The sequence below is a fragment of the Zeugodacus cucurbitae genome, chromosome 4 (genome assembly GCF_028554725.1).
Source record: "Zeugodacus cucurbitae isolate PBARC_wt_2022May chromosome 4, idZeuCucr1.2, whole genome shotgun sequence".
In the NCBI taxonomy this organism is placed as follows: Eukaryota; Metazoa; Arthropoda; class Insecta; order Diptera; family Tephritidae; genus Zeugodacus; species Zeugodacus cucurbitae.
This window is the reverse complement of record NC_071669.1, coordinates 68,610,914-68,637,037: the sequence shown is the minus strand read 5'-3', so window position 1 is coordinate 68,637,037 and position 26,124 is coordinate 68,610,914. Positions and strand designations below refer to the sequence as shown.

At 31.8% G+C, this 26,124-nt stretch overlaps 1 protein-coding gene across 6 annotated transcripts in view; it reads left to right on the top strand.

Annotated features, from left to right (window-relative positions):
• LOC105213727 (bestrophin homolog 1) overlaps positions 1-26,124 on the top strand; it is a 35,130-nt gene that overhangs the window by 419 nt on the left and 8,587 nt on the right. For 3 of the 6 annotated variants that reach the window (XM_054228664.1, XM_011186792.3, XM_011186768.3), the window contains exons 2-7: positions 12,065-13,444; positions 18,617-18,727; positions 19,696-19,882; positions 19,945-20,316; positions 20,414-20,533; positions 22,902-23,009. In XM_054228664.1, coding sequence (XP_054084639.1) covers positions 13,374-13,444; positions 18,617-18,727; positions 19,696-19,882; positions 19,945-20,316; positions 20,414-20,533; positions 22,902-23,009 — 969 coding nt within the window. In that variant the 5' untranslated portion in view covers positions 12,065-13,373. The remainder of the gene's footprint in view (positions 1-12,064; positions 13,445-18,616; positions 18,728-19,695; positions 19,883-19,944; positions 20,317-20,413; positions 20,534-22,901; positions 23,010-26,124) is intronic. The other 3 variants (XM_054228665.1, XM_029040361.2, XM_054228663.1) reach the window with 2 other exon arrangements.

The following is a 26,124-nucleotide window of genomic DNA, read 5'->3' as shown; positions in this document are numbered from 1 at the left end:
TGAAACGAAAAAATCCGAAAGCAATAAGGTTAAATAACTAAGTTATTAAGTAAATTTTTATAAAACTATGTCTTAGAGGCTACTAGCTGAAATAATTGTTCGTTATTTAAGTATTTTGGTGGAAATTTTATTATCATTTATTTGTTCTGGTGCTGACAGCTTTATACATTAATTTCTAGTTCGTTGCATGAAAAAATCTCTAATATTTACTACGGTGATCGGTTGCTTACAGTGCTAAGCACTCTTACTGCATAATTGCATATGTCTACATTTGACTACAACATTTATCCATATAGACATGCCCTGCTGGACATAAATTGTTTTATGTTCTCGATGAGATGAGTAGCTGAACATCTGAGAGCTGAGAACGAGAAAAAGATGCTGGGAGCTAGTTCCCGAAAATATAATGGAAATGGAAGCGAATTCATGCGAGCTAGATTCGAAAAATATCATGGAAATTAAAGCTTTTTTTCTATGAGATTGCTGAAAAAGTATCTTCTTCTAATTTCGATAGTGCTAATTTCATCTCTCAGATGTTTCAATAATATTATATAGTAGTCGATATTCAAATTAGAAGCAAGATAACTATTAGAAATCAGCTAACTGTAACGTCTTTCTACACTTTTGTTTCGTAGTTTTGCATGCAATCCACTCGCATGGCTTTCGCTTGGACTCTGTAATGTAATTATGGAGATATCTTGCATCCATTGTCAGATATAAAGGCGAAAATTCGGGTTTATTAAAATGGAACGGCTACAAATACTGCTCAGGGGCATCAATTCGTTTTTGTTTGTAGAGCATAGTAGGCCTGGCAGACTTACAAAGGGCAGATCTTTGCCAAATCCAATTATTTATGGATGAGATGTCCAACAACTTTTTTACTACATATATATATATTAGGTTGTCAGGTGCATCGATCTACCCCATTTTATAGACATCCAAAATAATGTTCTTTACTTTTGATGTTTGCAGTTCAAATTGTGGAAAATATGATGCCGTCTTGCTCTTACCAACTTCAAATTGAAAGAGTTTTCCCGCAGGGTCTTTACATATTTCGCTTTACTACAAAGAGATGCATGTGCGTGTGTGATTGTGTGCGTGATATATGTGCATATAAATCCACATACTCGCATATACATATGAATATTGAAGCGTGCGTAAGCTTAAGCCACATTTCATTTACGTTTTTACCAAATATTTTGTACACTCCGTGTGCTCTTTGTTAAACATTTGTTGTTTGTATATATTTATTGACTATAGCTTTCAATACACTCAGCATTTAGATGCTCGGAAAGCTTGGAAAGTAGTGTGTATGTAAATGTGGCATTCACGCACACACACACTCACATCGACAACGATGCATTTAGTCAGAGATCGAAAAACACCTGACGCGCAGCGAAGCGGTAAAAGTATGAATTGAAAAATAAATAATTAAATAAAATGCATTTACAAGCGCTCATATGAGCACATAAACATATGTATATATATACATATTATGTTTGTATGTATGTATGTATCGACGCTCAAACCAAAATATCTGTGCTGATCGCTCATTTGGTCATTGCAATGTCTTTTTGTTGCCAGATCAAATGTAATGTGTGATCAAATGTGTTCGTATATTTATATGTATATTATTATATATGTACTGTAAGCATGCGCATTTGTATACGAATTTGATGCCAGATTGTGGGTTGAGGGTAAACAAAGTTATTTGATATTATTTTTGAGTATCATATAAAATATACTCAATAATATATTTGTTTATATGAATAAAATGTGCTTCAAAAAAGTTCAAACAATAGGAAAATGCACTCATAACAACATAAGGTGTCAAAAATATGGAGTATTTGGGAAAATATGCTCAGAGTTCTAGAAATTCCCCATTTATATACTATGATTTTTTTATTTGAATGGAGTATATAAATGTATTATTTTGAAGAAATAGTTTCTTTCTTCGTTTGAAAACTACGTAAGAATACTAAAAATAAAGTTTCAATGTTCCTACAGACTTGGTTCATATACATACTAAACTAATTTACTCGAAAAATAAATTTTCAATTCCTTATTGACGATCTTTTGAACAACATTTGCCGAAGATTATTCGAATAAAGATGGAGGAAGTTTTTTATGTTGTATGTGTCCATTGTTAAAAATATTTTTACACAGAACAGTTGTTCCATAGGCAAAATTAGATTTGAATGTGATCTGACTGGGCCTATTTAGGCCCTTGTTTAAGTCTCAAAAAGAAATTGTAAAAAAAATGATATTATAAGATTTATTAAGGGCCTTGAGCAGTGTGATACCTTCGAATTGGGTATTTTTGATTTCGTCTCTAATGCTTTTGCTTCTTAAATATAGTACTAGAGACATGAATTTCAGATCATATATGTATAGGTATATAGCAAGCTTTCATTTCTATTTGATATAGTTTATGTAAATAAACTTTCAAAATAGCAAGTAGTCTTCAATATTCAAATCTCTATGACGAGCTGCTGAGCTTCGAAATCTTAATATAGAATGCTTTTATTAAATTGCGACTGATAATTGGAATTGACATTTTAAATTAATATAAGTTTTCGAAATATTCGTTATATAACAAGTAAGGAAAGGCTAAGTGCAACCGAACATTTTATACTCTCGCAATTTATTGATATATATTTTATTAAAAAACACACAATTTGACCCAATTTAAAAATCCTATATTAAGGTATATGTGAGCTAGGGGAAGTTATGACCCGATTTTAATCATTACTGTTACAGAGATGCACTATTAGAAGAAAAATATTTCCTCTGCATTAAATTAAGATACCTGAGAGATTTACCGAAATTTTCGGTGAAAAATTACCATGGGGCACTGAATTCTTCATATTCGATATCCGGGGCCTTGAAAAGTTATAGTCCGATTTCGACAATTTTTTCACTAATGATGCAACAGATCATATACAGCATTTGTGTAAAGTTTTATTTCGCTATCTTCATTGGTTCCTTATGTATATATTATAAAGTGAAGAAATAGATAGAGTTCATAATTGAGTTACATGGGACGTTGTCGTGGTTGTGAACCGAGTTCATCCATTTTCCATACGTGTCATCAAGGTGTCAAGAAAATATTATATACCGAATTTTATTCGAATCGGTCGAGTAGTTCTTGAGATATGGTTTCGGACAGACAGACATTCGTATTTTGACTCGTCTCGTCACCCTGATCATTTTTATATATTTGTAACCCTATATCTAACTCGTTTGGTTTTATGACTTACAAACAACTGTTATGTGAACAAAACTATAATACTCTCTTAGCAACTTTTGTTGCGAAAATATAAAAAAGCTTCGAAGATTTTATTAATGCGGTTGAAGAAGAATTAAAAGTCACATGACTATGAATACCATTAATTTAGGTAATTCCCCTGACTTCTATCTGCTCTAAAACAGATATCAGAGCATGTCGTGGTTTAATTTTGAAACTTTTGGCGTAAAAAAACCAAAGAAGCTTGACAAATCAAATTATTGTGATATTATTTAAACGTAAAAAAAAGAAGAAAAAAAACCAGTTTGAATATTCTAAAGTCAATTAAGCAAATATACAAGTTAGTCCTCTTTCAACTTAATTTTTTATAATTATTATAATTTTTTATACTGCTAATAATCGCTTCTTTCAAATAACACGCAAACGTCAGAAGTGCAGAAGAATTTGTAGATTTTTAAAAACGTGTCTCTCTATGCATAAAATCATAAATAGAGAAACGCACATGGACAATGAAGTAACAATAAAATAGAAACAGGTTTATGTATGTACATATGTACACATGAATATTTTTCCGTCTATTTACCTTTTACAAGTGGATTTTATGGTGTTTTCTCATTTTATCTAAGCTGTTATTACGATCAATAGTCAGCTTTTTCATGCTCGTACGCATGTGTGCCGCTCAAATCTCAAACGTTTGAATAGATTTTAGAAGAACTCTCAATGCAGTGTGTTCGACGCAGCGAGCGGTGCAGTAGTCTTTTATAATTAGTGGATAAGAATGAGCTTATCGGTTGTCTTCTCCGAGTGCATGAATACTTAACGGTATTTTTCGGTTTTGGCGTGTTGATACATGCAAAACAATCTTAGTAAATCTTACTGAAAAAGTTTTTCATCACTCTTTGACAGTTAGCTTCTGATTTCTAGCACCTCAAATAGATTTCGTATCACTTCAAAACTAACCAGTTTCATTCCAAACTTAATCTACTCAAATGCATTACTTGGACAGTTATGTACATTTATATTAGCAGCTCGCCGTGCACTTGCACTTGAAAATACATATATTGAGAAAAATATCGTAATAATAAATAAATCTCGAAACTGCGCCGAAAAGTAAACACGAAGTTCATTAAGTGTTTTTTTCGAATTCGAGCAAAACGAAATTTGTTTTTAACATTTGTTTTTTCTCTAAGCTGTAAATTAGCATGATCTTTCAGTTTTGGCTGCCTGCTAAGTTGCATGCAATTACTTATTTTTTAATTGTTCGAATGTATTTGTGTTGTTTTTTGTGTTAATTTGTTTTGTATATTAAAAGTGTTTTTTCCCATGTTTCTGTGGTCGAGCGTAAAACTAAGCAAATTTAAAAATTAATTAGTGAGTTTTTTTTTTTTCATTGCTACAAACTATAATATTTAGTCATTTCGAAGATATTGTATAATATTTAGCTCAAAAATGTATTAATATATTATAGTCACAGCAAAAAGTAGTTATAAAAATTCGTGTTTTCTAATGAGACTATTATTTTTATTATAAAAGGAGAAAGGAATATTCGGTTTGTTGTTATATGGTGTATGATCATTCGAAATTAGATCATAGCCTCACGAATTTCTTTTTATGAAGCCAATAAATAGAATAATCCCAATTTGGTCAGCCAGGTTACCTTCGAAAAAGGTTTCAAGTTATACAACATAAGCTTTGCTTATTTTGAAACAATACTAAAATCGTTGTAATAATATTTTTTGGTCCAGGATAACTCCATTCTAAAGTTCTCGTTAGCTGCAGTAACTTCGAGCTGCTCCTTATTACCTATGTTTCATACGTTCTTATACTCCCGTGTTGTGTTGTTAAATGCCTTTAACTTCAAAAATTAACATAAATAATGCGTTGGTATGCTAGATCACGAAGGAAAATCACATTAAAAGAGATAAGAAATTGTGCTCCTTCATGTTATTGAAACATTAACGAAATTCTTGATAAATGAAGATTTTAACCAATGTTGCTGACCTTTAAATCATTTCATAGATATGGAAAGTATCGTCTCGGGTCACAGCTGCCGTCGCTGTCCAGATTTTTTATGACAAAAAATTCTGCAAAGAGTAATCGTTAAAGTCAATGACACAAAAGATGCTAAGGTTGTAAAGATAACCATCACATTTTGATATGTGACAGGAATAAATTCAAATTTAATTCAAAGCGGGAAATTTTTTTTATATTTATTTTCATTCATTAAATTAACAATTATTTTGCTTTTTTTCTGGAAATTTTAAAGTCTATCGCTCGAATTCTATCTTCTCCACGAGCCAAACAACTTTTTGAGGGTAAAATGAACAAATAACCGTTGTATATATATCCATTGCATTGCTTTAAAAAATTATTATATATATTAAGAAGGAAAATATTTATCAAGTAAACACATCATTTCAGATTCAACTAAGTTCGCCGGGTAAACTGTGATAAAACGTTTAATTAACAACCGGAGCGTAAAGCTGAAAGTATAACTGATATGTTTGTACACACGACTAGGTCGGTAGTAAACAAATGCTTACATAAATATATGGTATACAATAAGGTACATACACATGTTTCTATGCGTGCTTTGTTGTTTGTACTCTGCGCAATCAAGTGCAAACTTTTGCTGGCGATCACTCACTGACAGATCAGCTTTTGCTATGAGTCATTCTTTCAAATGAGATTATTTACTATGGAATCGGTATTTGTACCCGAGCGCAACGTACTGCTCAAAGGTACGCGCAATTTAGGCTCGTTTACCGTTAATGGTGGTATATAATAATATAAGGGATTGATTTAATAAAGACTCTCCGAACTTCCAAATATAAGGATCCCAATCTACTATATACATTATCTGCTCTGATTTTAATATGTGAGATAACATGAATAGTCTTTTCGTCTATTTGGAATGTGTGTTTACAGATCTAGCCTTATATGAAAATCACTATAATATTGAATTTAATTTTATCCAAACTAAGCCCTTTCACATTTGTTCATCTACTGTTTCTTAGTAAAGGCGCCACCTGTTTCGTCTTTATAGTTTCCAATTTCGACAAAACGTCTTCGTCGCTCTGATATTTACTCACACCTAAGTTCATTTGAACAATCGTCGGCTTTATTACGCACATACAAGCCAAGCGAGGACGTCATTACTGCAAAACTTCGGCACTAAAAGCATTTAAGTATTTGCAGTAAATTACAAAAAAATAAAAAATAAATAAAAATTAGTAATAAAAGGGTGCGGATTCAACCGCGAAGGTCGTGCAAGGTACTCTGAAAACAATGAAACAATCTGTTGGGATGCGCTGATGCGCTCACTTTTGATAGATTAGGCGGTTTAAAAATACTATTTCTGATGAGACTGGGTAGTTGATACGCAAATTAAAGTATATACAAACATATTTACATAATTATGAGTGAGTATTGGAAGTAATTTTATTTAATGATCGTAAAATCTTACAATAATTGACAATACCATTTAACCTATGGGTCAATGCATTAAGTGAATTAATTTGTAATAATACGATAAAAAAATATATTTATTGAATATATGTAAAGTATCATGACAAATTTCTCAAGTTTTTTGAGCAATACTGATCAATCAAAAGCATAAAAAAATTCAGATAATTACAATATTTTTAGCTCGGATTCAAATTTCATTATAATGCATCTTCAGGGAAATTGTTGTCATCTGAATATATTTTTCAGACTCGGTATAAGTGTTTAATTCCTAATCTGTTGTAAGGAGCCGGTTACTGTGAATAAAATGTTAAAATTACTTCAATATAATATGAAGCTCACAAATCGCAGAAGAATACCTTTTAATTTCTGAAAGCAATAACTATTATTCTATGAACGTCTATTCATAAAATACTGATCTCTTGCACTTGGAAACAAAAAATTCTGAGAATCATGAGAATTAGAATGGCAAATAGCATTAAGTAAGAAAGCGAATTTTGATACAAAATATTCAAATGTTTCTATGCACTGAAGCATTGAAGCTATTGACACTAAGATCTGTATACAGAAGTTATAGTTAGGTGAAAAAATTTAACACATCAAAGTGCTAAGTAAAAGCGAGATTAAATAATAAAATAAACAAATAATGTGCTGGTCGCTTATAAATAAATATGTTTATATATGCATATATTAGGTTTAATTTTTTTATAAAACATTTTTATCTAATTCGTACATTTACTATATTCACCAACCTGTTTATTTTCTAAAACAACATAAATTAGAAACTTGCCACCTTAACAGTCATTAGAAAATCCGGAATTTCGCCTTTTGCGTAAGAAGTCTTAATAACCACACACGAACAAGAGATTGTATATATAAATATTTATAGAATTATTTGATAAATGCTAAATTATTACATTAACATATTAAATGTGAAATACACAAGAGTTCTTCATAATGAGCGGTGAAACTTCAAAACGCTTTACACCTGGAGATTTATAAAAGGTTCTGCAGCCAATAGTAACACATGCTGGATACTCCGGGATTAATATTTTATTTATTTATAACACAATCTGAAGCGTTTCAACATCGGTTTTTAGGTTTTTTGTTCAAGAAAGTAAGATACTATGATATAAATATTATGATAAGAAAAATAGTTGTTCTTATAATATTTCTTAACAAACTCTGCCATTTTTTTTTCAAACACTTAGTTTATAGTATTGAAAATTTTAGTTAGTTTTTGAAATCAATTCAAAGAAGTTTTAGGAAGCAAAAATAATGAAAAAGAAAGATTAAATAGTGAATTTTCTTTTCAAATCTAAGGGATCGGTGAGAAGTATTTTTTTTTTCTTGATCGCAATCCGCACTTTTGGATGATTTCATCGAAATTGTTTAAATATTTTTTGGTTTTCAAACGAGCGATTTGTAACTTTTCGAAGTTCTTAAGGTCTTTGTTTTCATATTTAAATACTTAAACCCATTTTCTCGTTTCGTTCTCTGTCCACCTCGCCCCTCAATTAATTACATTTATGATTTTTTCGCTTTTCAATTTATACTCTACAGAAAAAAAATTATAGAATGCGATAATTAATGATTTTTTTTGCTAATTAAGAATACAATATTTAGCTGGTGAATTAAACACACATTTGGCTGTCACATTTTTGTTGCCTGCAATTGTGGAATTGACTTGTTACACCGGCGAGAGAGAAGAAAAAATAAAAGAAAAATCTAAAAAAATCTAAAAACACAATAACAAAATGACAAACCAAGAAAAACAAGTGAAGTGGATCAGCTGAAGTGGAGTCAAGGTTTTCGCAAATGACTATAATTTTTTCAAATTACTATTTATTTACCTTTTTGTTTAAGTTTCCGAATAAGAAGTAAGAGTAAATGTATTATGTAAACAAATGTGAATGTGTGTGCCTCTCTGTGTGTGTTAATTTCATAAAAAAGTTCAGGCAAATTGAAAAAGCTGTTTTAAAGTTATATTTGTTCGGGGGAATAACCCAACACAAATAGCAGAGAGTCTGCAAACGAGAAATACAATTTGTGACAGCAACTATATAAATTCGTTTACACACACACATACACAGTTCGGATAGCAACGGTTTTAAGACAGATGAGCATTGATTTCATGCCGATTCTTGGAAGTAATAAATGTATATTTAACTCACTATTACTGGTTGGTTTCGCCAATAATTAGCAGCAAACCCAACGTCAGTTTGACACGTTTAAAAATAAAAAAAAAAACGACAAAAATACAATAACAAAAACAATTAAGCGCCAAGGTGAAATGCGCAAAGCAAAGACGTAATCAAAATTGCGCACACACACAGCGGCATTTTTTGGTGTAATACACTTAAGCGATTCTTGCAATCCAATTGAAATCTATTATACATAAGCATATAAAACTTAAAGCTGTGCTCATGCACTAAGTATATAAATATATGTGACTGTATGCTGGGTAATAAAACAAAAAGATTTTTATCGGCTGTCATGTAATTAACGCCAGCGCGAGCTGCCTCAGCTTGCATACAAACAATTTTATTTATTTAAATTTAAAACAATTTCTAACATCTACGGTGAGATGATGATAGTCTTTGCCTCTGGCTGCCACTTATAGGTAGTTAAATGCAACGGCGTGAAAACTAGTCGCTTTGAGACATTGAAGTGTGCATAATGTGCGGATTCAATTACACTAGTCGACAGAAATTAGCTTTTATCTAGCAGAACACAAACAGCTAAGTATATTCGTAGGCTCTATAATTATAGAAAAGAATACCCACAGTACTTACTAGAATCATCTGCTGAATGCAAATGTTTTTTTTTTTTCTTTTTAATATTTAGGTGTTCTGACATTTCATTGACTATATACCCCGAGGAGTTTTTTAGTGAAAAAGTTGCTCATTGTTGTCTATTCCCATATTCATTCATATCAATATGAATTTCTCAGTCTTTACATACCAAGTATATTGAAAAAAAAAAAAAATTAATACAACCTTAATAATACCGTTACGTTAAACGATCTCTAACTAAAATAACTGTTTTATTTATAAATAACACCCCAGATATTTTTAAAACATATTATTGAAGTGAGCTTATATAAATATATGTGTTTCTGCTACACACATACTGAGTTCAGCTGATTTGACAAACAACCGTTATATGTCAAATATGTCATCATAACATCAGCATCAGCAAAATGCATTAGACATACAACTCCTGACTTCATTATTTTTGCTGAACGGAAACTCACGAACAATATTTCACTTTTGTCAGCATCATCTCAACTTCACTACTAACGATTCGGAATTTTATTTTAATATAATAAATGTTGCCATACATATATAACTCGATTATTAGTACTCAAATTAAACAAAATACAATTGTCAAGCGACTAATTGAAATTTAAATACGAAATCGTGAAGTGACACGGAGATTTAACGCGCAACAAGCTTACGAACTTTAGTACAGACTCAACGTGTTTACTCACGATATTACAGCAAATATGAATGGCGTCTGCGTTAGAACAAAAAATTATATGTGATTGATATATGAATATGTTAACAGATTTCAACTCGAAGCCTCAATTTGTTTTTGAAATTATTACGACTTAATTTTTTCTTAAGTACACAAATGAATCTCGGGTACTTTACTGCTTAGTAGCACAACTATCTAGCGCTTAAATGTAAAGGCGCAAAGCTGGCGCTTTGAGTTCATTTACGAAAATAAATATAGTTATTAGAATTTATTTTCTGTGCTTATGATTTTCTCGTAAAGTCCAGGTAATTAATTAAAAAAATACATTTGCTTATGTAATATGAATCGATTTTTGTTAGCAAGTTGCGGAAAGCAGTAAAATTATTGCCGTTTTGTTTCTATTTTTTTATTTTATTTTTTTTGTTTGCTTGAACTAAGGTGTAGTCAGTTGGCTCACACTAAAAACTATTACTTTAGTGAATAGTTTCACTGCAATTTTTACTAGCGTCATTAAAACAAAAATAGATTCTAGCAATAAACAGTTATTTATAGTTAAAATACTTATACATACTATATACCTAATAATCTAATCATAACAGAAACCCAATAACAGAACAGAAAACTGATATGAAAAACAGAAATAAAGAACAGAAAACAAATATTTCTGGTACATAGTATATGAAAGCTAGAGACATATGTGGACAGTTTCTGAAGCCTCAAATTCTCATTGATACAACTAAAAAATAGACAGAGGGGCGAAACCTTTTCATATCATATATTATAGGGGAATGCAGAAGCTCTTCCATAAACGTTTAGGATCGTTTTAGACCAAATCACAATTATAAATAATAAATAATTAAATATTGAACTATATAAATGGATAAATTCAACAGCTGGGATCTATAAAGAACTGATTTTCGGAGTGTTTAAGTCCCATTTATATTTTATATTATTTTATGTTATAATATATTAAAATATCTGATCATTATAGACGATACATTCACGTTAAATAAGAGACCGATTGAATACTTTTTTGGCACCAGATCATCTTGTGATAAGATCCTTATTTTGAAGCATATATATAGTATAAAGTCGCTCGGTAGTTTGAATATAAAATGTAGACTGTTACTACCATTTTTTAGAGAAGAATTTGCTCCTCTTAGCTATTTCCTCCTCTTCATTTGCTTCAAATGTAATAAAATGATGAAAGATAAAGTGAGTTGTATGACAAATATGTGTGTTTGGGACTCGATCTCATACTATATTTGTTCTTTTGAACTTGTAAAGAGTGCCAATACACTAAGTTGGGTCGAAAGTTCGCTTGATAAATATAAGATTTCCTCTAAAAGTGAATTCTCATAGTTCAATTTCGGAGCATATTCACATGTAAACTAATAGATGCGAAAGCTTTACATAGGTTTTGTTGCTGTTTTTATTCAACTAATAAGAAATATGAAAATAATTATGAGTTCATAATTACTTTGGATATTACGTGGAAATAGTTTGTCACACACTTAACACATCCATACAAACGAGCATGTATTTGTAGCGCTACTTAAGTCTTAACTTGTTTAAATTTATTATTGAAGTTTGGAATTCCTAGTAAAATTTATTGTGTTTTAAATATTTACAATATTTGCCATAAAGAGCAAATAACAAGTCGAAGTATATTCATATATCAGTTGCTAAGTATAATAATATTAAGCTAATAAGCTCTCAATATTTTTGTGTAAATAATAAGAAACACGTTTCGGTTCATATTTGTTTGAATGAATGTAAGGTATACTTAGACTTAAATATTTTTAATTTTTTTTTATTTTTATTTAAATATATATACAAATGTACTAACAGATATTTTTTCTCTCATTTCAGGAATTTCTTAATCAAACGAGGAATGCTAAATAAATGTGGTTAATATATACAGAAAATTAATAGTGATTGTGTTCGCTTCTAGTGTGTTTAATGATAGTTAAATTATAACTGAATTATTAAAATTAAATCAAAAAATATATGTTTTTATTAAGAAAGGAATTTTAATGAAAAAATTAAAAAAAAGTGTGCAAAAAAAAAAATGAAAATAATAATATATAAAACTAAACCAAAACAACCGTATATGTACAACAGTTTTGTGAAAAAAATCCGCCAAATCAAACAAATTTTTTAACTGAAAAATTAAAAAAAAATAATCAATTAGAAAAAAAAAAATAATTGAAAATTTTGAAAATTAGTATAATAAAAAAATATTGATACACACATAAAAATAAGTCGCCAAAATAACATAATTCATTTTCCAAATTTTTTTTTTGCGAAAAAATAAGTCGTCAATGTCAAAAATCAGCGCAAATCATATATAACGTTAGTATATTGGAAATTTTACAAAAACAACAGAAAATATATACGAAAAACGTCAGAACAAATATATCAAAAAATCAAACAAAGTGCCACTAAAATCAAAACATACATACTTACTGACCACATTACACCTGCAACACACATACACACAGCATATTACGTACATAGTACACATGTATGATGCACATTAATGCCAACGTGAAACTGTAGAAATTGAAGTGAATAAAACACAACAAACAACAAGCGAAACCGAAAGACTCGCAACGCAGACGTGTCGGAATTTCGATAATGAGGCGTCAGTAAGCCATCGGCCGCAGAGTACACCGCGCAAGCGAGCGAACGCGACACTAGTAGAAAATTCGTTTTTCAATACCGAAACCGCAATGCACTGCTGTGTACAAGTTAAGTGTTTGCATGTAGTGGTTTCAAGCAACAAGTGAGCTGCGGGCGTCACGTGAAGGGTGCAATTCACCTGTGTGCGGCATTGATGGTGACGGTGGCGCTGGTGGTGACGGTGTCGGTGCTTGTGACGATTGCTTACCATGCGCATTTGCCTGTTATAAGCGAGCTATTAGCGACGCATTTACAGCTATGAAAATAAACAACAACAAATACGCGCTTTATTGTTATTGAGCGATCACTGTGATTGTTGACATTATTATTGCAGCGGGTTTGAGCTTGCGCTCTGCATTCAACAGTTTATCGGCGCGCTGATCGCTTGCAGTGCCAAGTGACTGCTTAATCTGTTATCGCTTACATTTGTTCCTGACATTGCAGCCGACTGCTGTAACCATCTGGGGTCTTCCTCTTAATACTACTAAGGTAAAATATGACTGTGTCATATGCTGGTGAGGTGCCGAATGGCAGTAGCTTTGGCTGCTTCTGGCGCATTCTATGGAAGTGAGTATAAACAACTTTATATTTTATTTTTGCTACTATTTATCCCGCTTAATATCCAAAAAATGCATGGGAAAATCAGTAATATCTATAAGATATAAGATATAAGAAGGGTTTGGGCTTATGAGATCCTTTGAACAGATTTGGGTATAAAGAAAGCCAAGAAGTCAGAGATCTGAATATTGGTGATTACGGACCTATTTCGTGCACTTTTGAGATGGAGGAGTCCTACTTGAAATAAATCTCAAACATGTATATTTTATACAGTACTCTGATAGAAAGCTTAGTACAGAGGCTTCGGAGGATTCCGTAGGGAAGTATTTCTATCTCCTCGTGCTATCACCTCTATTAGGCCAATATTATTAGGTCGAAATGTTGATGTACCAAAAAAAATTGAAAAATCGTGGTCGGCCCCGGCAACCTCGGAGTTTTAAATATATTACTTCATAACTATGACTCATCACAAATGAAACTGGGTGATTTCTTTTGGGCTTTGTTATCATTTCACAAAAGCAATTGTGTACAAACATTATGGTTATGTACATAATCACGGTAAATTTTTGTATGTCATGTGAGTATATAGTTGATATATAAAGTTATTTATTTAAGCTCTCATTTCCCTGGAACTTGAGGAAAGAATCATGTTGTAAACAAAAGTGGCATGTGAACGTATGAATGAATTGTGTTGATAGTGGGCGAGTGACTTGGTGTGTGACTATCAACGTATTAGTCATGAGTTCGAAGCCTACATTACTGCTATTGAAATGGGATTTCGGACTGACAGCAGGGAAATCTGCGTTGGCAATACTGAATTATGAAATAAATTCTTCCGTCACATTAAATATAATCTACACAAGATCATCACTCAATATGGCGCGCCAATAAGCTCAGACAACTTTACTTTACATGACATACTGATTATTATTTTTTTTATTGCACAATATTTGATACTTTAGACAATTATTACTCTTCTTTCTTTTCGTAAGAATAATGAAAAGAAAGTATTTATTTATGTCGATTTTGTAAAAAAAAATAAATATTTATCGAACGTGTTAAAACGTAAGTTACTCAAGTAATATTTTATTGATAATACTATATTGTGCAATATGGCAGTTTATTTATATTACTGTTAAATAGACACAAAATAATTTTAATTGCTTACTTATAAAACTACAAAGATAGACAACAATGTAGTTACATTGACTAATTGATATTGATGTGAATGGAAAATGTATTTTCCCACAATTTTGCTAGATAATCAATCACTATTATTATTAAAACAAAAACAAAACTGCAATGGTTTCAATATGAGATATATACATATATAAATCTATAGATACATATACCAAAACACATGTTGTATATGTATGTATATTTAAGTATATGTATTAATATTATATTTCATTTATATACAAGACCCCCCGAGTATAAATTTCGCATGCAAACTTCTTTCTGTCAATCAAATGAATTTGTTATTATATTCGTATATTCTTTTCATTTAAGCTGCTTATGGCTTTGTTGGAGCTTTCTTAGAACTTCAATATTGTATCATAACAAATAAATTAGCTAGCCACAAAAATAATCAGATTATGAAATCGAAATTGAGTTCCATAGAAAACAGAGACAATTCAAAACTGATTTTTTAATATAGTAAAATTATGCATATATCTTTATCTGGTCTTTGTACAGGTATTTTATTCATTAATTGACTCATTTTCAGCGAATGAATAAGCAGAATATGTATAATTATTTCACTTGTAAGAATTATATATAATATATCCTTAATTAGAATATAATTATTTATTTGTATGAGTTCCACTTGAAAGCACTTTTATTCGACACAGCTCATAATATGTGATTGGAACTGTTAATTGAGAGAGTTGAAACAATGCACGAGTATGTCAAACACCGCCAGTCGGGTGTATAGCACCGATTACCTCATATTCAGAAACTCTTCTGATCTCCTTTGTCAAACCGTGTTCCTTGGTTTGTTAAACTGTTTAAATTCAATTGTATGTATCATTCAGCAAGAGCGATATATCAAGTGATCTAAGTGATAGAGAGAAAAGGAGAGAAAGATTCCCATTAAAATAAAACCAACTTTAACTTGGCCATATCATAATTTATTAACCCGACCGAATATCCTTCTAAAATGATTCTTCTTTTCATATACAAATCACATCAGTTTATAGAGAATGAATATAATTAGAGTTTAAAAGATGTCCCTCAATTACTTCAATATTTCGAAAACATACCGTTATTTGCATATACTCCAATTTTTGCCCTTCGAACATATTCTGAATAATCAATCAATCAATCATGTGAGCACATAAAGTATGGGAAGTGCAAAAATCGCTTGCGAGGACACTGAGTTGTTGGCGAACATTTTGAATGACAAATCGCCAAAAAAATAGGTTAGTTAATAAATATTTTATGAAACTAGCAAAAGCTTTCAAATATGTAAATACTGAGAAAAAACAACGAAATCAATCAATTTATTGACCGCCACAAGTACTCGTATAATCCCTGAATTAAAATTGAAAACAATTATTATACGAGCTTTGCGACTACACTATTTCTTATTTGGCGATAAAGCACGTGTCGTGTAGCCAAAATGGCAGTCAAGCTGAAAATGGCAAAATCGCTAACGATAAATAGTTATTATATATATGTTCATATGTATAAGGTATGTTAGTGTGTCAAAGTTGTGAATTATAGTACATAGAGGCAAATGAGTTCATACATGTATGTAAATAAATACTAGTGTTTATGTACTTAGCAGTTTATTATTAATTGTTTCTGTTGTTTTATTGTTTAATAAACAACTTTTTGAGTTTTTTGTTTTCAAAAATTGTTAGCTTGGTACTTACATACATACATATGTCTCAAAGTATCTTTAGCTGGTTGCCTTAAGGAGACCAACGGAAAAATGTGCAGCTTGCATACGTGCGGCTTTTAATTAGTCAGGTTTTGAACCCACGACCCTTGATTGATTTAGTTTCTGAGTTTCTCAATGATTTTTGGTTTAGGAAATAACTAAATCTTTAATAGCCTTTTTCAATTTTTATACTCTCGCAACAAAGTTGATAAGAAAGTATAATAGTTTTGTTCACATAACGGCTGTAACTTGAGTAAATATTAAGATATCACATAGCAAGGTTGCTTTCGTTTTGTACATATCTCGTAAACCACTAAAGCTAGATCAAGGAAACTTTCTAGAGTCGTTTCTTTTAGGTACTATCTTACGCAGTCCAAAAAAGGAAGAAATCGGATTCTAACCACGCCCTAAGGAAAACCATCAGAAACGTAAAATTTCATTATAAAGATGGTACAGAAGTGCTGCACTCAAAATGGTATACAAAATTTTAAATGGGCGTGGTTCCGCCCACTTATAGGTCAAAAAGCATATTTCCGAAACTACTCGACCAATTTCAATGAAATTCGGTTCATAATATTTTCCTAGCTTCCCAATGATGTGTTGTGAAAATAGTCCAAATTGGTTCACAACCACGCCTACTTCCCATATACAATATATAATACTTTACAAAAATACTGCATTTAAAGAGTGGCATCGCAATTCTAAAAATCGTCGAAATTGGTCCATAAGTTTTCAAGACCCTACCTTATATATCGAATATTAGGACCTCAGCGCTTCTAACAATTTTTTTTACCGAAAATATAGGTAAGTCTCTCGATATTTTGAAGAAATTCAGAGAGAATATTTTTCTTCTAATAATATGTCTCCGTGCCAAAAATGAGTGGATTCGGGTCATAACTTCCCTATCTCCCATATAACTAATATTATCGTTTCCAACTCTCATTGGACTTTATACCCTACATAGCCGAATATGTGGGTCAAATTGGTTGTTATACTAATAGAATTAAATAAATAAATTGCGAGAGTATAAAATGTTCGGTGACACCCGAACTTAGCCCGTCCTTACTTGTTTTTAAATATTTTAGTAAAAAAAGTCTTTAAATATAGCTTAAAATGTACCTATATTATGTCCAAAAACTTCAAAAAATTCTATCGAGTACTTTCTTTTAAAAAAATCGCCTAGTTTTTCAAGGGTTACTCTGGTATATCCCCTTAAGATTATATACCATTTTAAAACTTGGACTATATATACAGATTTTTTTGATGATTTTTGCTTAGAGGCACATATTTTTCGAATACTATTAGTTATATAATTAGATTTTTTTCGGTTCATTATCAATCAATATCTTAACTCAACCCAGCCATTTATTTAATTGCAATTGGTGTGATCACAGAATTTATCATAGCTAGTCTTAAAGTAAAAATTTTTACAAGTACCGCTATTTACTTTTATTGTTTATCTATCTGAATGCAAGCACTTTTATGTGTTAACTAGAATTGTTTACTTATGTATTATTAATTCATATGAACTCAAGCGGAAAGGAGTTAATAGATGTTTTGTTCGGTATAATAATATTTGCAATTTCAGTTTGTGTGAGTAATTCTACAAGTTGCACAAGATTTAATGCAATGATCAGAAACATTTGTATTGATTCTTCTCCTAGAATCTTCTACATTTTTATTACTCCCAATCCTCATTATGTATGTCTTTCCGTATAAGCCTACTTGTTAACTTGTCAAAATAATTGCGTAAAAGCAACGCTGAGAATCAGTTTATTTATGTATGTTTATGGCATTGCATATAATTTACGACAGTAATTATGGTACATATTTGCATTATAATTTTCCGACGCATAAATGGCGCGTTGAACCTGTTTGAAAACAACAAACGACTGACGGACAAAGTCAAGTGCATGTCAGTCACTGCGATGAGCGATGTAAACAGCAATTATGCAGTGTGAAAAAATTAAGGAAAATTTGTTTTTGTTTTTATAAAAAATAAGTAAAAAGTTACACACATCTAATAACATTACTGATAATAATAACATGGCGCTTGCACTTCGCGGCAGCTTGAGCGTGCTGAGCACCTCCCTCAGTTTGTTTTCCTCAGTTTGCTTTAATCCTAAAAATAATTTTTGCCTTTTGGCTTTTTTCATTTGAAACCTGTTTCATATTCACGTTTGTTTAATCGTTTTTTGTTAATTTTTGTAACTGAATTTAAATTAAGGAATTATCTACTCACGCAGTTTAGCGCTCAGTTCTAATCAAACATATTTGCTCTTCTCTTTCATTTTTAGATGGCGTGGCAGCGTTTACAAATTGGTGTGGCGTGAATTAATCGCGTACTTATGTCTTTATTATACAATTAATTTAGTCTATAGATTCGTATTAAATGAACAACAACAAATGTAAGTGAATATTAATTATATATCAAATTGTTAACTGTATATAAGTATTTGTAATACTGTACATATGTGGATTTATGTAAATTCTAAAAATTGTTTGGCATTTGAAAAAATGAAAATTTTGTTATACGCGTATACTTGTGAAACAAGACTTCGTGTAATTTATTCTCCGATGTATACTTTTATACTGTGATTTCATTTTTCTAAAAAGTCTTATTTATAAAACGTGGTTAATGCTTGCGGAAGGAATTGTTGATTACTCTAAATGTGTATATTTATATAAGTTACATTTTCATTTCCTTATCACCTGTTCATCTTGCAAAATATGTAATAATTTTTCCGATATATTTAGTCCAGAGTTTTGGAAATATTTTAAATACCTGTTTTTGTCGAGTTCCAGTTTTAGAATTATGAAATTTATGTTCACTTAAGCTAGAGAGTAGATTAACATGCTTTCTTAGTTATTATTTTCGATCTGACTGTTTCGAGGAATGCCTAATAAAAATCGAACTTTTTCTTTTTGCGAGACAATTCCTTCCACTTTCCCAATCGGTAGAATGCCCTTGGATCAGTATAATACAATCAACTTTCATAAAAATAGAAGCCTAGTCCAGCAGATATATCTTCTGTGAAGTTAACACACCCTGAAGTATTCCACTTAACATTCTAGAAACTCAAAGATTCAAAATCTATGATACGGACAGAGATTATTTGAATTATGAAATACACCTCTTTATTTAGAAGTAATATCAGTTTTTTTAGCTGCAAGGCAAGTGATAGTAAAGTGATTTCTTAGTTGACTGTTGAAAAGGTATGACGGATGGCTAACTTGGGCTGCACTCAAGACATTACTAAGATCTAAGATTTATTCTGCTGATTCTGTATTTTACTTAAACCTGTCTAAATAAAATAAACTAAACTAAATTAGCTTCTCTAATAGAATTCTCAATTACTCGCTCTTTCTTTTGCAGAATTTTTACCAAAGTTCGCATATATTTCGGCCAACAGGGCGAAAGTATACCCATGTCATTTGTGCTGGGTTTCTATGTAAATAAGGTTGTGCAACGTTGGTGGGAGCAATATAGATTATTGCCATGGCCCGACACTTTGGCGCTTTTTATCAGCGCCGCCATACCAAACGGCACTGGTGGAGCCAATGTAAGTATTCCATACATATATATGAAATAACTTTCGAATATTACATTTTGAAATGTTGACAGAAGAATGAAACGGGTCGCCTCATGCGTCGTAACATCATGCGCTACATGGTGCTTGCGTATGTGATCACACTGCAACGCATATCGCTGCGTGTGAAGCGTCGCTTTCCCACCACACAACACCTCGTGGATGCTGGTCTCATGCACGAGTCTGAGTGTAAAATCTTCGATGCACTTAATGCCAAAAGTCCCATGTCCAAATACTGGATGCCATTGGTGTGGGCCACGAATATTATAAATCGCGCACGCAAGGAGGGTCTGATAGCGTCCGATCACATTGTGCAAACCATATTGATGGAGCTGTCCGATATACGACGGCGGTTGGGTGGTCTGATCGGATACGATACGGTGTGCGTGCCGCTGGTGTATACGCAGGTGGGTTTCGAGTTAATTGGCAGCAATTAAGCAATACGATCACAAACAGCTACCGTTTAATTAAGTAATTGCCTTTTTTATTGTTGTCGATTTACAGGTTGTGACACTGGTGCTGTACACGTATTTCATAGCTGCGCTGGTCGGGCGACAAATGCTGCCGAACATGACCGATGCCAAAGATCCAGACTTGTACTTTCCGTTCTTCACAGTATTGCAGGTGAGTGAGAAAAATTATTTAAAGTTGATAGGGCCGAGTTTCGGTAGAAATTCGAAAGCTTCAGGAATAAATATTAGATGATAGAGTTGGCATTTTCTTTGACCGTTTCCAAATCTTCTTTATTTCCAAACCAAGCTCAGACACAAATCCCAGCTTATTACCGTAAATACGTCAATTTGTTTGACGCATTTGCATTGTATTGTTTCTAAGTGCCTCATGACCAGCTAAAGTCGTCGTTATTAAGTTTTCGTTTTGTAGGCATTTGGTGCATAACCTATTTGTTTTTAAAATTTTTACAATTCGTCATACGTCAGCTGTTAAATGGCGTCGTTAATGAAATTGAAACTTTCAAAGCTACACTTCGGTTGCATTCGTACGGGTTTATATAATATTAAACGTCTGTATAAATAATTATATACGAAAATATTACGTATGTCGGAGCTGTAGAGCCAAATGATGATGATGAATGTCAAAACTGTAAGCTATGATTGAATGAACATAAAGTTTCGATTTCGGTTTCGATTTTTACTACAACTATTTCCATTTAAATGGAAACAATGGTTAAGGTCTTATCAGCTCTTATCAAGACATTTTCTTTTATGTGCTTTTCCAACTAAATTATTATAGTCAACAAAAACGAATTTATTTTCTAACGACGATGTCGTTATATGAATTGAATATGAAAACATAATTCCAATTCCGATTTGAATTTTAATTTCTACCTCGTCACTAAATATAGTAAATATTTGTAAATTTATATCAAACGTTTAACCACAAAAACCGAGACAGCTAATATCGATTGAGGCTGAGATCAAGCTGCGGCATTAACAACAATCGAAACAATTACAAGTGAAATTGTAATAATGAAAAAAAAAAACATTAAAACCTAGGCACGAAAATAGCCCACTCAATTAGCAACAGAAAAACGGGGGAAATGTTGGCACGCGGTTAACAGAAGCGCACAGCTAAGTGATTATGCCCTTATATGTGTGATTTTCGAGTATTTCCTTTACTAATTTCGATTGGCAGTGAAATGAAACAAAACAATTTGTATGTATGTGTTACATTAAAACATTTGTAATGAAATTAAATAAAAATGCATGTACACGTACAATTATTACATGCTTATATAGTAAATATATACACCTGTACTTGTAAATATGTAGGGTAGCTAAATGGGGGAATGACAAGTGTTTGTTAGTGGCGCATGTTTTCACTCATCAAATATTCAATAAATATTTGGCATAATGTTGACAATCGACTGCTTACCTACAAATCCACCTACATGTACTTCTCATGCAACTCACTCAATACAATGTAATAGTTGTAGGTGGTTCATAAATGTTTACTTGTTAAACATACTCGATATTGTTTTTGTAATTTTTTAATTTTTACCGATATGAAATTGTTGTTTGTAAACACTGAGACAAATTAAAATTTTGTACTAATAAATCTTTCTTTTATATGTTCAGCAAACAAAATATGAAAAATAGTTTCCTAAGCGACTTGGAAAACAAGATCACCAAATAATCATTTTAATGCTTTTAAATTCATCTGCGGAGACTTTAAACTCTAAAACTGGTTCAAAGAGCTTTCATTACAATACTATCAGACTGATCCTAAAAGCTTTCATTACAATTTATATAGAATGTAATAGCGTTTTCAGACAGCCCAATTAATTGATCAATTAAAATTTTTATTGAGAAACCCTTTTTTGCCTTTAATACTGCCGGCTACTCGATAACGGATCAGCTATTTTTGCTTTTCATAAGAAGTTGGTAAGTTTTATCAGCTGAGTAATATTATTTTTTAGCAGCGAAATCTACCGTAGCTTTTTTTTATCAAAAATTCAGAAAATCGCAGGCAAAGAACGTATATGGTTCGTAAATTATCAATTAGCTCCTGTTTAAAAACTCTGCTCTGTAATTTGTTTCATAATTTTATTAATCCATTAAATGCGTAAAGCTTCGGAGGGATTCGAAATCGACGAAAAATCGTTGATCTGTGAAAGTAGTCCACCTTTACAAAGCATTTTAATTTGTAGTTTTCAATAATATATCTGTTTGAGAGCTTTACTCTTGTACTCTTTCGATTTTCCATCTCTAAAACTTCTCTCTTCCTTTGAGTCTAGAATCTCTTAGTGTCAAGTATTTGTATATATTATATCGATGATATATTGGATATTATTGTATTTTCGAATATGACGTATTATCCCTAACACATGCATCCTCCTGGGAATCTTTAGACTATATAGTAATGCTCTGCCAACAACTAAAGTTGTTGATGTCAGTGCAAGGTTCTTCAGTTTTTTACTATTTTCTCTATTTTAATGAATGTAATATAAATTATGTCGTTCTTATATTTACAGTTTGTATTTTACGTTGGCTGGCTAAAAGTAGCTGAGGTCTTAATAAATCCGTTTGGTGAAGATGATGATGATATTGAATTGAATTGGCTCATCGATCGACACATAAAGGTGAGTGAGAAGTAAAATGCCTAATTTTATGTAAATTGAGGACCATACTCTTCGTACGAATATGATTATATATAAGTCTGTATTTAGTTGTATAGGAAATCCTAATCCAATTCACTTAATTACGTATATTATGATTATTTTTCCTTTACAACTTTTACGTGCCTAAGTATTAAGCTGTGTTATTTTCCCATATTCGTATGCTTGGTATATATATATTTGGTATATTTGACAACCATTTTTAAGTTTGTCAAACGAACAACATTTAACCTTGTCAAACTGGCAAATTAATTATTACCACTAAGTTATTAATTCGTAGAATTCTCAGCTATACAAAATAAATAACATAAACATAGAAAAAATTTCATCATTGGGGTTCAAGGAGATTCAAGTAAACGCCATCTATTTCTCCTATGCACACAAAAGAGGCATTAAATTGCTCAAATGTAGATGTGAGATGTTGAAAAAACCCGGCTCCAATTATCAAATATGAATAATCGGATGTTTTTGTTCGAAAAACATGTTTTCGGTTATATAATTATGAGGTTAGAAGTATTTTTTTTCAGCATTAACCCTGCAGGGCAATAAACTAGTTATAAACTAACCCATAACGCAGGCTTAACTGGTTAGTTAGTTAGTCATTTTTCATTACCAGTTTCATATAAGAGTTGAGTTATGGACTAAAATAAAAATGTTGAATTTTCGACTTATGTCAATCTTCAAATAAACATACGCACTTATTCACATAACAATCAACTGAGGTATCGTGGTATAAAAAGCACAGTAATAATACTCGTACGCCATCTATTTTTATCAAAGCTATTTTTCTTCGGCCTTCGCTGGCGCACAGAAAATAATGCGTGAATACAAAATACAAATACACAATATAACTCTTATTTATTACCATTTTCTTAAAAAGTAGTAGTGCGCACGTGCAAAAAATTACAATAACAACAACAATTGAATATTTGTACATACATATATTACATCAACTCTTGTCCCATGGAGCACACAAAAGCGTTCGGCACGTTCCCCAATGAACTGGTTTTTGAACCACGCCATTGTAAGAGAAATTATTTATGCACGAGTGTGTGTGTGCGTATGTATGAAGCTGTTTGTACGATATAAAAGTACATATGTCCAAAGTACAATTTAGTACTTATATAAGTTTGCAAAGAGAAGAGATTTGCGAAAATTCATATGACGACAAAAGCGCATGCGCACATCAATATCAGCGATAACAGCAAATTTGTGTGGATATATGAACATACAAGCTCATGTACCTTTCTACGCATACGAGCACTCGGTAAAGAGACAAAGAAATACTGCAGAACCAAAGACACGCAGCAGAAGTGCGCTCAACATCTTAGGTACAATCGCCGCCAATGCCTGCTGCTCATTCGTGGGCTTGGAGCTTGCGGCCGGTCAACCCAAACTGGTTTGCCATGTAGAATAAAAAGCGAAAAATTAAAATATTAATTCTGATATCTGCTTTCGCATTACATAAACATTTTATATCTATATATCAGTCTCTATATATAAACATAAACATAGATATATTTAATCTTGATTTGACTAGCTATTGTTGTAAACAGTATTACATAATCGGGTTTTAATGACTTTTAAACGGTCAGCTGATGTGCTGTAATCGATTTAGCGCTTTAAATTATAACTGACTTCGTCTTTTGCCTTATCCTTTTTAACAATTTTCCATTAATTAGGGTTACAATGGTGACACTACGTTGTTTCCTTTTGATCCTTTCTTCCGCTTAGCGCTCTAAAATTAAAAATTTTTGAACACATTGCCCAATATAATTTATCCTTATCTTATCTCTTAGCACTAACACAATGATAATATCTTCAACGTAACCTTCTTTTCTGCTCAATAAGACTCAGTAATCGTAAACATTTGTGGAACGATTTTCAGTACCTATTTCTAGAACATATAGTGGAGGTTTTTAGTACCACTATAGTTCCAAGCTTTTATTCTTCGAATTAGCTTAGTTTGGCTTTTTTGGGATTATTTGATGATCTTCGAAAAGTAAAGTTGTAGGTTACATTCCTATTGGAAACATCAAGAAATATCAGTCCCGAGTTTGTAAATTCATCGTCTGTGTTATTAACTTATGTTCTAGAGTATTTCGGTACTTCTATCGCTGTTCCAAGTTGTAACAGCGTGCAGCTTCGGTTATACAATGACTTGAGATCTGTTTGACAGTACCTTCGTGCGCTCTGGTTTGAGGACCGACAGACTCACAACTGTTGACTATTGTCGATTGATAATATCCATTTAACATGAAAACTAACTCCAATATTTCTTTTAATCATAAATAACTGAAAAAATGAGAGCTCAAATTTTTGTCGTCTTAAAATGTCATAACCTAATTCAGGTGCAAAAAGTAGAACACCGATTTAAATCTCGATTTTTCCAATGAGACGTGACATTTTGCAACTAAAGCTAAAAATTACAATAAAATAAATCGACTGAACTGACAAGAAATAATGAATTACATGAAATACAAAAATTGTACGTGAAGAAATATTATATACATGAATCTACTGATATTCATATACTTAGTCGATATGAAGAACAGATGTTAAACAGAAACATATTTATCACAGCACAGTGGGACAAAAAGCGTTACTTTCTGCACAAAACTCAACTACATGAAGATTTCTGTTCAATTATGTGTCATAAGTGTCACGATTTTTGAAGTTGAGCGACGCGTACATTATTTATTTTCCAATATCGTCTAATTTGATTATTGCCCAATTTCGTCAGTCGCCCACAACTGAAACGCGCATGCTTTGCTCGCGTTGGTGGTTCGCCGCCTAGGCACTGAGTGGCACACTCTCACTCTTGCTTGTCAGCAATTTTGAGTGCTGAACGAGTGTTGTTACATAATAAGTGGGGTAAAAGCACAGCATATGGGTTAATATGCACGCGCTGCGGAATTGAAGTTGTTAACTTCACATCAATATGCATTGTGCCCACCAGTATTCAACACATTTGCTATGTGTGTGTGTGTGTGCACTTACTCGCCTTGCATAAATTATGTAGCGCCAAAAGCGAAATAAAACCTTATACGAAATACTTTAATTGAGTGCTTATTTTCAC